This window comes from Cyprinodon tularosa, unplaced genomic scaffold (assembly GCF_016077235.1).
Source record: "Cyprinodon tularosa strain WSP-4 unplaced genomic scaffold, ASM1607723v1 ctg31, whole genome shotgun sequence".
Taxonomy (NCBI): Eukaryota; Metazoa; Chordata; class Actinopteri; order Cyprinodontiformes; family Cyprinodontidae; genus Cyprinodon; species Cyprinodon tularosa.
Genome location: NW_024039019.1, coordinates 1,501,503 through 1,519,893, shown reverse-complemented (window position 1 = coordinate 1,519,893; position 18,391 = coordinate 1,501,503). Strand labels below are relative to the sequence as shown.

At 41.4% G+C, this 18,391-nt stretch overlaps 1 protein-coding gene across 7 annotated transcripts in view; it reads left to right on the top strand.

Annotated features, from left to right (window-relative positions):
• Nucleotides 1-1,948: 1,948 nt before the first annotated feature.
• Nucleotides 1,949-18,391, top strand: part of LOC119788103 (heterogeneous nuclear ribonucleoprotein L-like) — a 34,995-nt gene continuing 18,552 nt past the window's right edge. For 6 of the 7 annotated variants that reach the window (XM_038292249.1, XM_038292248.1, XM_038292251.1 and 3 more), the window contains exons 1-6: nucleotides 1,949-2,099; nucleotides 2,787-2,905; nucleotides 3,258-3,495; nucleotides 5,856-5,941; nucleotides 6,977-7,073; nucleotides 12,438-12,510. In XM_038292249.1, coding sequence (XP_038148177.1) covers nucleotides 2,016-2,099; nucleotides 2,787-2,905; nucleotides 3,258-3,495; nucleotides 5,856-5,941; nucleotides 6,977-7,073; nucleotides 12,438-12,510 — 697 coding nt within the window. In that variant the 5' untranslated portion in view covers nucleotides 1,949-2,015. The remainder of the gene's footprint in view (nucleotides 2,100-2,786; nucleotides 2,906-3,257; nucleotides 3,496-5,855; nucleotides 5,942-6,976; nucleotides 7,074-12,437; nucleotides 12,511-18,391) is intronic. The other variant, XM_038292253.1, reaches the window with a different exon arrangement.

Genomic DNA, 18,391 nt, shown 5'->3' with positions numbered 1-18,391 from the left:
CTTCCAGATCCTCATGTGTTGGTCATTGGTGAAAAACTGACATTCATCCACAGCCTGCTATATGCAATTTTTTAACAGAATTAAGGAACTTAAACTAGTTTACTCTAAATTTGGCCCTGTTCCATTTGGCTCTGTCCTTTCCTACCAGTGCAATCCTGAACCTAGTAAAGAATATATTAGGCCCCCTGATGTCTCTGTATTTCCCATGTTACCAGTTGATGGGTACAGTTTTAAATTCACAGTAAAATTCAAGCCCAACTACAAACAACAATTCCACCTGGAGAGCCTGAAAGTCTGTATTGATATATTTTACCTTTATTTTTCAGAGGCAGTCACATTGGATTATTTTGTCACTGATTCATTTTTCTTTCATGCATCCTGAGGGGAAGTCCTCAGACAGCTGCTATGAAACATGGTTTCACTATCGGTATTATGCAGATATTTGTGACATCACAGTGACATCTTGTGGCCATTAGTCACATTAATCAGTGCTGTGATTTCAAAATGTTGGTAAACACTTGGTTAACCACACAAGGACTTTCAATATGGTGTCCAACTGTGCATCAGCCCAGCCACCTGTCCATTCAGCAGCTACAAACATTTTGATTTGTATATCTTTATGTGAAAATGACACTAAAACCCTTGGAACCTTTGGTTATATCTGTTTTCTTAATCTGCGATGGACTGGCGATCTGTCAAGGTTCCACCAATGCAGCCCTCATGACACCACTATAGAGATAAAGGCTGATTTATGCTCAGAAACCAGGTCGTCTGCGTGTGTGTTGCAGTTAATGCAGATACGCCCCCACCCCTTCCACAAACACTGATGCACCTCTCCGAAATTGTAGGTTACAGACAATGCCGCAGACAGGAGGCCTCTGATTGGTTAAATCTACATCCGCTCTAAACTATGCGTATTTCCTGTTTGGTACCTTACTGGCTTGTTTAGTTTGTATAACCGTCATTGTGGAAAACGACTCGTGAAGATGGACCAGCTAGAAGAGCGAGGTGCGCAAGAACTCTGGGACCCTTTTTCCACCTGGATCCCTGCTCTTTTTCGCCCCTCCATTGTTGCACAAACTTGCCTCTAGCTTTTCTCCACTTCCTCAACCCCTCAGCCGTACCTAGTTTGTGATTGTCCCTCTTGTGTTGTGTCGTGGAATAAACATAGCGCAGACCATTCTTCAAAATTGGGCATAAAATAAAAATATCTGCATCATATCTGCGACAAGCTCACTGCGACACACTGCTGCGGGAGTAAAACCAGCCCTGAAGCGTGCGTGTGAAAATAAATGGATGGATAAATACTTTCTTAATGTAATGTACATTTCTCTCAAAATTATTAATTTGATTTATGTTTTATGGCTTTTGTTTGGTATAGATAGGTTGTAATAGATAAATATATCTCCATAATGATTCCTTTTTCTTGCTTATTTTGGATTGTCATTGAACCCATTTTGTAGACATTTTTTTACTGTTTAATTTGTATTTTTAATGTAGAAAGTGTTCTGTACGGAAAAGGATTAGGGCCACTGGGGGAAAAAAAATGTTAACTGATTTTTACTTTTTTTTTTCCAGTTTAATATGGGGAAAAAAGTCAGAAATCTGGCTTTAATCTCAGAATTATGATTTTTTTCTCAGAATTATAATTTTTTTCTCAGAATTCTGACTTTAATCTCAGAATTCTGGATTAAATCTCAGAATTATGACCCCCCCCCCCCCCCCCCCCCCCCCCCCCATATTAAACTGAAATAAAATGTAAAAATCAGTAAACTTTTTTTTTTTTTTTCAGTGGCTCTTATCCTCTTTCGTATTCTTGTGTGTTTTCAAATGCGTTGTCAAATAAAATGCGTTGTTAATATTTATAATATATTTATAAACGCTGCTGTTACAGGAAAAAGTATCATTAGCGCCCCCTTCATTTCCGGAGAGGATGTCCATATAAGGTATGAGACTGGCAGCGGTCCGTCCCCGCCCCTTGCTCTACATATGCAGTACCAGTGGACCCGACAAACATGGCTGCTGCTGCATCCCGATATTACAGCGAAAGCGACAGAGTGACGAAAAGACAGAAAACTGAAGAAGGCGTCATGACGACGGTTGGTTTGTACCTCTGCAGTTCAAACCATCTGAACTTTCGTAGCCGCGTTCTGTTGTAGCAATGGCTGTTTAAAATATTGAATATCACAAAGGGAAGGGTTAAATGCAGAGAGTGAATTTAATTGCTTTGGACTTGTAACAATGCAATGACAATAAAGTTGAATTCTATTTTCTATTCTATATCGGACACTGGGTGTAGCAGGCGTTAGCTAACCTAGCTATTTTGCACATAGAGTTATAGTTCTAGCGTGTGTCCCAAAACAAAGGATCTATTTCTGTCTGAACTGTTGTTTTTCTGGTCATGTTAAAGCACAACATAATAACTGTTTTGATTTCCAATAGGGAAGGACTCGTTTGTCAAATTATAAATCAGTTTGATGCTAAAGCTAAAACAGCTGGTTAGATGCGGACAGCTGTTGTTCAAAACAATCTTTTACCAAACTTCAGTTCTAAATCAAATGGATAAAATATTCCCTGTGATTTTAACCTCTCTGCTAATGATCAGACATGATGAACTGGTTTATTGCCAATCTTAGTGTTGTCAATAACACATTTATACACTTATTTTTGTGTTTTTATATTTGCTTGTAATTAATATAAATGGACAATTTGCAGATGTCATGCATTCTTCTACATCAATTTGTTACTTTTGTTTAAAAATCTATTTTTTTTTCAAATCTATTTAGGAAGGTTATGATGACCCTCACAAACCACTGCCCTCTCCAGTGGTGCACATCAGGGGACTGGCAGATGGTATCATGGAGGCGGACCTGGTGGAGGCCCTGCAGGAGTTTGGGACAATCAGGTAATAACCCATGTTATCAGAATTTAACAAGTTATATATACAAATATGTTTTTTTCTTGCTTTCCAGTTTTTGAGAACAAACATCAAAACCTGGGAAAAAAAGCGTTATTTTAATGTATTTTAAATACAAAGACTTTGCTTTGGTGGTGAATGTGCTACACGACTGTACAATTATAAATACATTTGGTAGGGCTGGGCGATATGGCCTAAAAATACTCCAATTAAAATAATAAAAAAATTTATTTGAAGTTATAATTTTTTGATGAGTTTGTACAAAAAAGTGGTTTATCCCTAAAACTTCTCTCATTCACTCATTCGGTTAAATACAGAAATGTGCCTTCTTTCCTTTCAGCTATGTTGTCATGATGCCCAAGAAGCGCCAGGCTCTGGTGGAGTATGAGGATATGAACGGTTCCTGCAATGCTGTTACTTATGCAGCTGAAAACCAGGTTTATATTGCAGGCCATCCTGCTTTCATCAACTACTCCACCAGTCAAAAGATCTCTCGGCCTGGAGACCCGGATGACAGTAGGAGTGTCAACAACGTTCTGCTGCTCACAATCTTAAACCCCATCTATCCCATCACCACGGTAATTTACACACAGATCATTTTCATTTGTATAATGGTGTTTAACAACTTAAGTCTTTATTGCACACTTATTATTGAACATTTTTTGTATGTATATTCAAAACCACCTTAAGGAAAATATGCAGCTTTTAATGCAGCATTTGGTCAGACCAGATTAAGCTCCTATGGTGAGAAAAAGCAGAGAGAGCAGAACATCAGAGATTGAACTATCCAATGCTGCACAATGGGAGAATAGAGATAGAATGATGAAAAGCGGTCCCTATGTCCTCCAGCAGTCTAAGTCTAAAGCAGTTACTTCCTGCGGAGGATGAAGAGAGCCCACCTGCCTCCACCCATCCCCACAACGTTATACAGAAGCACCATAGAGCTAGCTATCTCATTGTGTGGTGTGGAGGCTGCACCCCTGCAGACTGGAAGAAAGTGAAAAGAGTAGTGAGAACAGCAGTGAAGATCATCGGGGCTCCTCTTCCCTCCATTAAAGACATTTCATCCCAGCGCTGTGTGTCCCGAGGCCGTAACATTATCAATGACCCCTCACACCCCCACCATGGACTGTCTCCCTGCCGCCCTCTAGGAAGAGGCTTTGCAGCATTCAATGCAGGGCCAGCAGATTCCGCAACAGCTTTTTCCTGATTGCCATCAGATTGCTGAACTGTTGAAAAATCTCTAAATCCTGTCCCAGACTCTGCATCACACTGATAACACCAAACCAAAACACTGCATAGTTGCACCATGTATATCTAATTGCTCTGAACTAACACAGCAATGCATTTTTTGTAACATGTTTTTTCTCCCACACTGTTTACATTTGATCACTGCTGCACCTTAAAAAATGGAAATGTCATGAAAGCCGTACAAAACTAAATTTTGTTTTGTATACACTCTGTGTTTACAAAATGACAATAAAAGTTCAGACCGCATGCTGCAGAAGCAGCTAGTTTAAATGCAAATTCAATGGTTGCCGCGCATCAAGGCGCAGCAAAAGGTGCTGCAGCGCGTTTCAGGAGCAGCGAGTCTGAGCTTCCGAAACAGCGCCTCATGAGCTCCTGAGCATCTGACGCGCTTCAGAAGCAGCAGCTGCTAGAGTTGGAAAAACTGAACTTTTGCTGCGTGATGCGCCACATCAAGCAATCAAAAAAGCTGACCTAGGAGCTGGCAGGGAGACAGACACAGCAACGCTGATGAAGATCACTATGAACACTCCTCTGAAACAGTTCATTAACGCCTAAATTAACTTCAAATGTAGAAACTTGCTGGCAAAATATGTTTGCTTTTATCATCCTGGTGCGTGCAGTTTGGGTTACGTACCTGAAAAACGCCTTCCAGCCGCCGCGAACAGTACCCGTAAACCGCAAAGAGGCGACTGGGCCAGGCGGTGTACGGGTGTCTGAGCGACTCCAACAGAGAAATAATATTTGGAGGCAGAATGGTAATCTGGAATGAACTGACTGCATGGATCAAATTTTCAGGTGGATATTCTCATTTAAAAACATATTAAAACTACTTTTTTTTTTAAACTGATCACAGCAAATATAGCTGCCATTGTTACAGGTAAAGAAAGCATTGGGTAGCTCCGCCCATTCGACCCAATTTTCGACCAGCTGAGGCATCTTTGCTGCTCTAGCCGCGTGTCAGAACTAAACTTATACAAGCATCAAAAATGAAGCAGCAGGTCCGTTTTTGCCATTTCTGCTGCGTGCGGTCTCAACGTAGCATAAGTCTAAGTCTAATCCTATATATATTTACTAGGTAGGATTCCCGTAGGCATGTAGAGCGCCATTTTCTCTCATATTTCGTAGCAATGAATTGAAGTCTGAGTATAATATTTTTTAACATAATTTATTCTGATATGTATGTTATTTGGAAACAAAAATCTTAGAAAAGCCAAATTAATATGGCATAAATTTTTTATCTAGCCCTATGCCTATTCACGTGTTTTTCAAACATGGGTTAACTTGGTAACAGTCGGCACTTGGCTCCCTTCCCTCTGGGTATAAAAGGCTGTCTAACCCCTCGCTGGCAGCTGTGTGGCATCTGTTCCCCTGTGGCTGCATGTAAATGCAGTCATGGGGGGACAGCATACAGAAATGTTGCAAAAGAAAGGGGTTTGTAGCACCTTTCCAGTGGAAGTAATGCATTAAGTAGGGTCCATAACCCCATGTACCAAAGAGACATGGGTTTTTGGGATGTATTAAGAGAGGTTAAAAATGGTCTGTTTGTGTTTACAACAACTCATGCTTCCAATAAATTTGAACCAACTTAAGGACAGTTTCTTCAGACAGAACGTGCTGCCTGTTTTTTTACCATATTCATGTTAAATCTTATCATGAAAACTTGTTTAACTTTCTTTGTGTCTTGCAGGACGTCCTCTACACTATTTGTAACAACTGTGGCCCTGTGCAGAGGATTGTGATCTTCAGAAAGAATGGTGTTCAAGCCATGGTGGAATATCCTTTTCAACATGTGAACTTTTCTTTGTTGGCGATGTTCTTTTCATGTTTCACACAGTCTGATGTAGAGGTTGGCAATATGGCCTAAAAAAAATAAAATCTCTTTTTTTTTTTCTTTTTTTTTTTAATTAGAGTTAGGATTTTCTTCTGATTTTTTTACTCCATAGTTATTAAGAAAACAATAAGTGCAAATGGGTCACCATATATTTGTTTATGTGGGGGGGCACATCAGTACCTTGCCCCCTATTGGCAGCTGTGCTTCTATTAACAGCTAACTTGTCAATTATCTGGACGCACATCTAGTTAGTCACAGTCAGAGAAACAGGACTACACTGAAAAACAGGCCACACTTCAACATCTATAAACAAGTTTTAAATGGCAGGAGTACAGCTGATATTTCTCTCCAGGATGAAGTCATAGCCAAACTGTCATGATCTGGCCTGTTTGCTCTCCCTTAATTAGTCATTCCTTTCACCTGTTGTTTTTCCCTCTCTGCCTCAATTATAATTTATTCCTCTCACCTGTTTCCTGTTGGTTATATACAGTTCAGCCTGAGCATTCAGTGCCAGATCATTTCTTGTCTACTTGTTTGTTAGTCGTTCTGTTCAGTTTTAGTTCATGGTTCATATCTCATGTCCTGGATCCGGACACTCTGGGTGACGCGAGCCGCGTCAGCTGTCAGCCCATCGGCTGGATTGCACCCCTCTCAAGGGGTATAGGCTGAACTGAATATAACCAACAGGAAACAGGTGAGAGGAATAAATTATAATTAAGGCAGGGAGGGAAAAACGACAGGTGAAGGGAATGACTAATTAAGGGAGAGCAAACAGGCCAGATCATGACACAAACAGGATTTTAAAAAATTTACTTTTTTTCTCTTTCTTTTGAATCGCCCACAACCAAAAAATCGAATTCAATTATTGAATCCCAATTTATTTATTTTTTGCCCAGGCCTAGTTGGATATTACACTAATGATCATTAATTCCATTCTTTTTTTTAACCTATTATTTGACCTTAACATGAAGTCCTACATTTGATTCGGTCCAGAGTGCCCAGAGGGCTAAAGCCTCTATAAATGGAGCAGACATCTACTCTGGCTGTTGCACTCTGAAAATTGAATATGCAAAGGTACGTATTTTTCCTTTGTGGATTTTGTTTTCTATTGAAAATTGAAACTCTGAAACTGGTAGTAATCCTGACAGCTGGAGCTTTAGCTTGAAGCCCTGGGCTACAATTTATATTTAATTAAACATTAATTTACTCATTAAAGATAAAAAAATAAAACCATATTCAAAAATCTAAACATGAATAACATTAAATTGCTAACAAAAATCATGCAGATTTTTTTTATTATTTTATATGAAAGAATGTCTTAAATATTTGTTTTTAAGTAAGTATAAAGTGACAATATCCGGGTCAGAGGGTGGCCTCAGCCAATGGGGCGGCACCCGGCCTCTGTGTGAAGTGTTTACATCTTGACTGTGCTTTCAGTGAAAAGAGAAAAGAGACACTGTGTATCATTGCTCTAAAGTTTGCCACCACCATACCAGGGTTCAATCAGGGCAGACTGCCACCACTGTATGGCGGTTCAATTAGGGGATATTGCCACCACCATACCAGGGTTAAATAAGGGCAGTTTGCCAGCACCATATGGGGGTTGATTAGGGACCATTAATAAATATTTGAACCAAACAATTTTTAGAAACAAAAAAACAATAGGATTCCAGTGTCTACAGTAAAGATCAACCAGTAGAGGGTGTATTGCCTCCGATGTGAGCGCTTTTTGGGGGTATTGACCCAAATTAGCGTATTTGCCCTAATTTCAGTGTCAGCTAACTTGAGCATAGCGGCCCACTACAGATACAGTTAAGCTTCAAAGTTAACAAACCCTCCTATTAAAGAAAATGGCATAATTACTTTAAGAAATTATTTTTATTTAAAAAAAAAAAACAGTCTCAGATAAATTAAAGTACATTGCTGATGAACAGTGAACCAACATCCCTGTGACTGAACGTGACTGAACGTTTTCTGATCGTTACAGAAAACACCTGAGTTCAGCGATTATTGCTTTTGGTTTTTTTTCTCAACATTTTAGGTCATGAGCTCCATCAGAATTGTTTACTTGATTATTTATTAATACATACATATGTTTTCTATACATATACATTAAAAATCAATGTCATGGTTAAATTTTTTTATGTTTCATTTATAATTATTTTACTAACACCTGTTTTTTTTTTTTTTAATGGAAGGTTATGTAAACTTTCATGCTCAACTGTACTTTTTTTGGTCGTTAAAGTATAGGTTTGGCAAGAACAGGAGAGAAGCTAGAAGTAAATAAAAGACTAATTCTCTGTCGATGGCATCACATCCATCTAAATGAGTTCAGAGACATTGCAAACTAAAAACCCAAACCCCGGTTACCAACTGGCATATACCCTTTGGTTCAGGAGCTCCAACAGGTAAATGCCAGTTACCAACTGGCATTTGCCAGGTGGGAACCGGCTTATGCCAGTTGAAAAACAGTATATGCCAGCTTCGTCAAAGGTCCTACATGGGCGCTGAATATCCTAATTTGGTTTTATTAACAAGATATTTTTGCAGTCATGAAAAGGTAATGTTTATGTATGTCGCTGTAAATGTGCTATACAACCAAAACTTGTCCGTGTTTGCTTTGATAATGTAACCATATGTTCCGAAAAGGGCAGCACTTCGTGAATCTTACATTATGAATTAGATAGCTTGTGATCTGCTAGCCATTAGCCTAGCCACCATGTTTACACTTCTTCCTCTTTCTCTCTGGTTGCAAACAACAGGTTATTACCGCCCCCTGCTGTACATAGGGTTTGGTGTGAGATGAATGAACACATCGTTTTTATACATTCTTCAAATTAAAAAGACATTGTGATCACAGCCATTTTGTTAGGACATATGTCAATTTGAAGCAGCCTCAGTGAAAAAAATTTTCAACATATTGTCAGTATTACAGAATGAATATATATATACATATGTATATATTCATACTGTACCTATAACCCCAGGCTCACACCGACTCCGGTCTTACCGTTGCGGTGCGGTGGGTGCGGCGCCGCAGTGATTCCAAGTCATTAAAAAGACGTAAACCTCTCTCACCGGCTGCTGAGCTGTCCGGCTGCGGTTACCGAGACACTCCGGCGCTGCAGAAAATTCCGCAAGAAAGCTATCCTTGCGGCGTGCCGGAGCCCTCCGCAACAAGCTCTCGCAAATATCCTTATTTGGGCCGTGTTATCGCGTGAAGTTAGGTGAACTCAAGTGAACTTCTGTTAAATCTCCGGACCTGTTGCCGGAGCCGCAGAGCCGCACCGCACCGTAGTCAAAAGGGCGGTGTGAGAGGGGGTGTGCAGGAGTTGCGGTCTCCGTCGGCTCGGTAACCGCACCGGAGCCAGTGTGAGCAAGGGGTTAGTGAAGACAGGTGATCAGTAAGCTGCAATTTAAAAAAGAATGCAATTTCAGGAACTCTCTCTAAAAAACCAGAAATTTGAAGAATAAAATCTGAAATTATTTTCTTGAAATATATATTAAAATCTGAGAACCTGCAAAATTTAACTCACAAACCTTTTTTTTTTTTCATTAAGAGGTTTTCCATTTTTTTTATTTCTGGGTTGCTTTTTTCTTTTATCTATATTTATTGTACATATTGATTGCTTGCAACAATAGTGGAAAAATATTTACTCCAGGAAATCTAGTGAGTAGAAATATGCACTTCTCGTGTCATCAAGGTATGTCTGATGGATGCACTAATGAATCGGCCAACAGCACGCATTGGCTGATACCTTTACAGGAACAAAACGCTAATATCTCCAATAAATACTAGTCAGCAATTTATGGCTCTTATTCTAGTATACAGAGCAGTCAGATCGATCCACTAGATTCCACAGAAGAGAGCCGAGAGCAGGGACAAGGAAAAGAGTAGCAGATGGCTTCCTCAGGGTAATTTGACATAGACTTAGACAAACTTTATTTCTACGCATGCAGCTTTCCAACAGGGAAAGAGCAGCTTATAAATGAAATTAACATTTCCATTTATAAAGTGCAGCAGTGATCAAAATGTAAACAGTGTAGGAGAAAAGGAAAAATCAGTTTAAAGACATAGTGCAAAAGGCATTGATATGGAAGGTTCAATGCAAGGCAAAATACAAAAATAAATATGGTTCCAAATGCTGAAGAACAATGAGTTGAATTCTATTTAAAGGGATTTGAAAAATTGCCATGTAGTACAAATATGATGTTTACAGTTTGATGCAGAGTCGAGATTTGTGCCTTGTGTGGGGAAAAAGTCCATGGTGGGAGGTGTTAGGGGTCATTGATGATCTTACGGGCTCGGGACACACAGTGCCGGGTCTAACCGCAGCGCTGGGATAAACAGGAGACATAGCTGCTAAGTCTGGTCTGCTGATTTGGATCAATATAGTATACCTGCGTCTATAATTTAGGAAGCTGACATGTCCTTCAGTTTTATTACAAAGACTGTATTGATCCCAAAAGGAAAATAAATGGCATAAGTGGAAGGCTTTCTTTTTATAAATGAATTGTGGTGGATATTAATAGGATTGAGCAGGAAGGATCTCCTGTAGCAGGTCTGCTGTCTTTTGAAGAAGATAATCAAGATTATCCATAATCTTCTTAATTTATTAAGTATTCATTTTGTGGGAAATCATCTCCAGAGGTTCTAGAGGAGTTCCTAGAACAGAGCCGGCCTTCTTTGTCAGCTGGTTGAGCTTTTCCTAAGTCATTAGCTCTGATAGTGTTACCCCAGCAGATGATGGAGGAAGAGATCAGACTCTCCACAGTAGACTAATAGAAGATCTGCAGCATCTGACTGCAAACACAGAGGCAGATAAGCTCCATTAAAGAGCATATTGCAGGTTATTAACCCATTTTCATCAATGTTTGGAAAAATGTATGAGAAATTGGATTTTAAATTAAAATCTTATATATGAACTATTTCTGCCTTTTGAGTTGTTTTTGAGAGAAAAAGTTACTTCTGTATACAGAACAGAGAGTGTGTTTGGCTTTACAGCAGTAAACAATGGATAGCAATGTTAATTTAGACAAAGAAGAGACTTTAAATGTGTACAACTATACACATGATGGAGAACAAAACTATGATTATATATATATTAGGGGTGGAACGGTTCACAACATCCACGGTTCGGTTCGGTTCACGGTTTTGTGGTCACGGTTTTCGGTTTATTGTTACATCGAAAAATAAAAAAATTAATAAAAATTAATGAATTGTAATTATTTTTAATGATTTGCGGAAACCATTGATAATTTCCGCATGTTTTGCTGCTTTGAATTTAATCATCTCGCGCATGCCCTCTACGATCTCCAAGGAACTCGGAGCGGACGGGAGCCACAGTGGAGGCTGTAGGCTTTGCTTTGTGCAGGCGGTCTGGTGCCCAGCGGGGTGGAGCGGAGCGGGGCGCTGATGGAGTATGTGGGATTTCGGGGTTAGCATGACATGTTGGTCATGTTGCTGTTAGCATAAACAAAATGTGTTGCACAATGCTTGCACACTGTTGCACTTTTATCCACAACTTTCTTTCTGCCGTCATCGTAGGTCACTCTAAATGCAAAGCGCTCCCATACAGCAGACCTATAAAGTGCTGCTGGCGCGTCTTCCAACTCCTGTTCTTTCCCACTCGCCATACCCACACAATTCTCCACAACAACTGATTTTTTTCTGCTACACCCGGCTACGCTGCTTCGCTTCTTCTTCTTCTTCTTCTTCTTTACTACTGGTGGTTGGCTTTGGTCGCAGTACCGCCACCTTCTGCTCTGGAGTGTAAACGCTTCGCCTATGAGAAAAAGGAGCAGCGCATGAACCGAACGAAACACACACGAATCGAACCGAACGGTTTGGACGGTTTTCATAAACCGTTCCATCCCTAATATATATACTTTTATATATATATATTGTTCAGGAACCCAGAATGGAGGCTGTGGGGATCAAACTGGATACTTGCAACATTCTCAGAGCACAAGCGCACTGCTCTAACTACTAGGTCAACACTCCCCAAGACACACCTGGAAATCTCAACTAAGAACTGGTTAAGAACAGGTGATATAATGAGGCGTTCTGCTGAGGTTTGGGTTAGTGCTGGGACATAAAGACAAATCAGCTGATCATATGGACTGCATCCCGATTCCCGCAGTTACGGGTGGTTGGGGGGTGCAGCGATGAGACGCTATACATAGCTGCTGATTGATTAAAAGGTCTGAGGTTAGACTGTGAGCCAAACAGTAAACAATAGTTTGTGCCACGTTACATTTCATACCTACTTGAGCTCCTGAGCATGAATGAAGAAATAAACGAGTGATGGAAACCCTCCTAACAGAGCAGTGCAGCAGAGCTGGCCTCAGTAGAGCAAATAGAAAAGGGGCATAGCTCTCCCAAATGATGGTATAAAAACTCTAATTTAGATTTTTCTAATCCCTCTTCTGGAACAGCCTGCACGACTTAATGTCTTCAAGAATGACCAGGACACATGGGACTACACTAACCCAAACCTGGGTGGCCAAGGTAATATGCCCTTCCTCTAAATTACCCTTTCTCTTTTATATCTTCCTCTTTTCCTCTCATGTCACTGCAGAGGATGGTTGGGATTCTCTGCCTTTGGTCTCAAAGCAGTGCAGTCCAATTCACTGCTCAAAGGCAGGATTCCTGTGATGCCATCAGTTCTTATGTGTTTCCTCACTACACAGCAGGTGCAAAGTTAATGGCACAAGGAGCTGCAGTGTGCGTTACAGGCTCATGCATGTGAAAAGTATGGAGAACACATGATAGTAGTGGAAGGACATGCACTGAATTTCACGTAGGATCACTGTCTTGTAGAGCATGGAATCGCTCCACAACACAATGCAGGTTGATACCTTTGAGCTTTCTTTAAAGGGAAACACATTTTTTTTTTACATTGGGCCTTTGATTTTATGTTATTACATCATGTTCTACTCACCCATATGAGTTTTGTGTCATTCGGAGCTGTTCTAAAGATATTCCGTTAGGTTATATCCAAGTAACATCTTACTAACGACATGAAGGCACAAACTGAACTGTTCATAATTGATCATTTATTGTACACCAGCATTCATAACATGTAGGCGAATCACAGTCCCCCAGTCATCCGCAGTTATATTTTTTATATTTATATCTTTTAAAAACTATGCGGCGCCTGTATGATGTCATCCGTGCAAGCCGGACTGAAGTTGTGACTGGCAGCGTGCGGATGACGTCATAAACGCACCGCTTGGATATAACCTAACGGAATATCTTCAGAACAGCTCCAAATGACACAAAACTCATATGGGTGAGTAGAACATGATATAATGTAAAATAAAATAAAAATGGTGTTTCCCTTTAAAGCTAAGTGGAGATTTTCTATCACAGTACAGCTGAGTCTCCTTTAAGATGAGAGAGCTGTTTGATAAAGACCACATGACATACTGGAGATCTAAGATGTTTCATTTGGTGTTAGGAGTTAAAAATAAAAGTTGATTTATTGCTAAAATATCCTTTCAATCAGATATGTTATTCTTTGACCTCAACAAGCCTTCATCCAACATGCATTTGTTCAGTATTTTACTCAAATAATTCTGTTTTTTTTTTTTTCTTAGATCCAGAGCTCTTTAAACAAAACATTAAAATGTGGACTTAATGAAGCTAAACATTTCCTTCTAGCTCTGTTCTTATTGAGGTTGATGAAACATTATTACTGATGCATAATTTTGTTCTGTGTAGTTGACTGAAGAAATAGATGATTGCTTTTTGATTTGTTTTCTTTAGAAAAAACAGAATTAGATATTTCTTAATAACAGATTTGAACCAATAAAGTGAGGCTTTTACATTTTTTTTTCCTTTTAGGGGGTCTTTTTTAAAATCCATAATGACCTATAAGTGCTCCTTGTTTCTTACTCTATAGCTTTTTTCAGAGGTCCATGAATTTGCAGACAGACACAGGGACCATTCAGGTAGCAGTGCTCTAGGGCACACATGGGCGCAGTGGGGCATCAAATACTGGAATACAACTTCAGCGCAGTAATTCCTTATTCCGGCTTCATCATCGTCTACATCTACGAGCTGACATGGGAGTCATGGCTAGCAATAGCCACATTTTCACTTTAGAGGGACAGAAACACTCAAATGGCAGCGAATAGACAGCTTGCATATCCACCACAGTCCGACGCTAATAGATTGCTAAGCGGCTTCTGCAACTTCGCCACTGGCACAGCACATTTAATCTCCAAAACCCTGAGGAGTTACAACTGTGACAAACACACTGGTGATGGGGGCAGGAGTCACACTCTTGGATTTTCTTTGCCAAAACACACGTCCAGAGGATTTCAGACACACTCAGTCCGGCCAGGGAACAGATGGCTACACATAATGGGGAGTTTAAAAAACAGGCTTCACTGTCAGATGTATTACACCTCGCCTCTACCTTCTTCTGTTTGAACTCATCAGAGTTGAGTATCCACGGCAACAGTCAGCCGAACTGCCATGACAGTACATCTGCAGATATTCCAGATGACTTAACAAGTGCTAAATGCTATCAGCTTGTAAAGCATATAAATCAAACATCATGCAAGTACCCATTTTACATGAGAAGAAACACCCACAGGGGGGCCTGTGAAGACACACCATCAGACAGCTGTCAAGCATACAAGCAGTGAGGCAAACTTTCCACAGTCATGGACTCTGGTGTTCTGCTCTCCCTGTACCTTACTCCCTTTTCCCCTCCTTTCTGCGCTGTGCTTGTGTTGTTTCTGCGTTTACATTTTCCTTTTTTTTGCACTGGCCCATAGTGATGCCTCTAACGCCTCCCGTGTGATGCAGGTTTGGCTCACTGTGTCCCTGGACTGACAGCCTTCTCTGAAATGGTGCTTTGTGATCAGAGCACGCTAAGATGGAAATGAGGCAACAATAGTACCTTTGAATATGCAGCCGCAACAACTGTAAAATCAACAGCAGACCTGTGGATGCACTGTTTGGTCTGGAGGTGAGATGCAATCAAGAAAAGAAGAAGCAGAAACCTGAGGAAGAGTGAGTTGAGCCTGAAGTCAGAGGCTGGAGGGTAGCATCCTTCCTGAAGTTTGGCCTGTACCTGCCCACTGTGTCCTATGCTCTCTATGCGCTGCTGTAAGTACTGAACTGTGTATTCTGCTCCTTATTTAGTTTATATCCTGTAATCTGGTTTTATAAAGTACTTTACTAATAACTCTATTTTGATAAAAAGTAGAAGTGCATTTATCTTTGACAGGTGAAGCGGTTTCCTTTAGGTGTCCATTTTTTCTACCCAACAGATTAAATTAAATTTTTTAATCCTTCATTTAATTAATTTAATCATCAGTTAAGGTCTATATAAAGTAGAACTGCGATGCATGCTTGTCATCTATCCATCCATCCATCCATCCATCCATCCATTTTCTTCCGCTTTATCTGGGGCCGGGTCGCGGAGGCAGCAGTCAAAGCAGAGATGCCCAGACTTCCAGATCCACACACAACTCCTCCAGCTTTTCTTGGGGGACCCCGAGGCGACACCAGGCCAGCTCAGAGACATAGTCCCTTCCAGCATGTCCTGAGCCACCTCAGTCGAACCTCCTACTCCGAGCTCCTCCTGGGAAGCCCAGCTAGTCACCTGATCTCGAAGGGTGTACCTTGCCGCTCTGCGAAGGAGACTCATTTCGGCCACTTGTATTCGCGATCTTGTATTCGAGAGATTTGCTCCCTGCAAATGCTGCACCGATCAGTCTATTAAACTCATGCTCCATCTGTCCCTCACACGACCCCAAGATAATTGGCACACGGCCCTGGCGAAGACCAATATGCACAGGAAATGGGTCATACTTACTGCCGGCAACGTGAACCAAGCTCCTGCTGCAGTCATACAGAGAACAGACAGACTTAACAGAGAGCCCCGGACCCCATACTCCTGGAGCACCCCCCCACGGGACACAGCATGGGACAAGGTCGAATGCCTTTTCCAGATCCACAAAACACGTGGACTGATTGGGCGAACTCACATGAACCCTCGAGCACCCAATGAAGGGTATAGAGCTGGTCCAGTGTGCAGTGACCAGGAGGGAAACGGCATTGTTCCTCCTGGATCTGAGGTTCAGCTATCGACCGGATCCTTCTCTCCAGCATCCTGGAGTAGACCTTACCAGTGAGGATGAGAAGTGTGATCCCTCTGTAATTGGAGCACACCCTCCTATCCCCCTTTTTTAAAGAGGGGGACCACCACCCCGGTCTGCCAGTCAAGGGGTCCTGTGCCCGACTGCCACGCTACTTCCTGGTTCCACCGATGGGTTTGGGGATTGCCAATTATTTAAACAGGTTTTGCTAACCCTAGCACCAGAGACCTTACAGCCACAGCTACATCGACACTGGAGGAGGAGAAAATTGACCACTCTAACTCCATGTCTTCAACCTCCCTCAGGATCTGGGAGAAACTCTTCTGGAGGTGGGAGTTAAATACATTAACTGAGGGAACCACCAGACGTTGCCAAAAGACCCGCTTACACACGCTTAGGCCTGCTAGATCTGACCGGCTTCCTCCCCTGCCGTCGGATCAAGCTCACCACCAGGTGGGGACCGGTTGACAGCTCAGCATCTCTCTTCACCCGAGTGTGCAAGACATGTGACCGGATATCAAATGACAACTATAAATTCTATCATTGACCTCAGGCCTAGGGTGTCCTGGTGCCACGTACACTTATGGACACCGTTATGCTCGAACATGGTGTTCGTTATGGACAAACTGTGATTAGCATAGAAGTCCAATAACATAAAACAGCTTGGGCTCAGATCTGGGATGCCATTCCTTCCAATTGCCTCTGTCCAGGTCTTACTGTCGCTGCCCACGTGGGAGTTGAAGTTCCTCTGTAGAACAATGGAGTCCCCAGTTGGAGCACCATCAAATACCCCTCCCAGGGACTCTAAGAAGGCCGGGTACACTGCACCGATGTTGGACAACGGTGAGAGACCTGTCCCCAAACTGAACGGGTAGGGACACAAGCTTCTCGTTCACTTGGGTGAACTCCAAAACGTAACAACTGAGCTAGGGGGCAATGAGCAAGGCCACCCAGGCCTGCCGTCTCTTCCCACGGGCAATGCCAGGGAAGTGGAGCGTTGTGCCTCTCTACAGAAGATGGGATCTGGAAACCAAGCTGTGCATGGAGGTGAGCCCGACTATATCTAGCTGGTACCTCTTAACCTCCTGCTCAAGCTCATGCTCCTTACTCCCTAGCGGGGTGACGTTCCACATCCCTACAGCCAAAAGCTGCATATGCATACCGGGTCGTTGAGGCACCCCGCCTAAACCGTCACCCAGTCCTCTCTGCACCCAACCCTCCCCTCTGCACCCGATCCTTCTGTGGGTGATGGGTCCGCAGGAGGGCGGCCCCACGTCATCAGTTCAGACGATGCAAAAAACTTCTCTTACAGGCTGTATATTCCTGCAAGCTATGCAGGGTTTATTTCCCGGCTCATTCCTGCTTGGATCTATATGCGTTTTCTGTCAAATTATCCAACATAACATTATTTTTATTGCTTTCAAGGCTCTTAGTTAAAAGTTTCTTATTTTCAACATCTCCATTTGACTTTGTTTCACCAGTTTGTTTCATGACTTCATTGCTGTTCATCATTCAGGCACTGGAGACAGGATTGTAGTTTAATCCACCTGAAGATGACCAGAGGTCAGGATGTTACCACATTGTTCCTCAGGGGAAAGCTTTCTTCCTTCAGGCAAAACAATAAAGATTCTGTCCACTGGGGGGAGCCAAAATCTACCAAAACTGCTGTTCTTTAGTAGTGCTTTAAGTTATTTTTCCTCAGATATCTGTCTGACTATTTTATAAACTACAGCCATTTTTACAATTTTATAGCACAGCTATGGTAATTTAGTGAAATAATCTTTATTTTTCTTTAATCTGGAAAAAGATGTTAACATAAGAGTCGTCAGAATTTGACCAAGAGTGACAATAGAATCAAAGAAAATTATAATCCAAACAACAAGAGGGGTAATCTGGCTGTGTGGACTGTTTTACACATGTTCAGCATAAACCAATAATAAATAATAAAGCCTGTTGTCATTTTGTGACTTACTGCTTCAGTTTCATAGAAGGAACTGAGCCCTCATAGGATGATTTTCAACTAATCTTCCTCATCCTAATTTAGGTTTCTAAAGGTTCTGCTCCCTGTCGACGGTCTAATTGCTTCTGCTGGTTAATCCACCCAGAAACCATCCTTGTAGATTATCAGCATCCTTAAGTTTGAACTCGAACTTGTTTACCAATTCCACAGTAATTTTTGACATAATAGATAAAACATAATAGAGAATGGAAGAAAAGCTAGATCTACGCTGAGAGACAAAATTAATTTACACCAATAAATTGGCTGGACGATA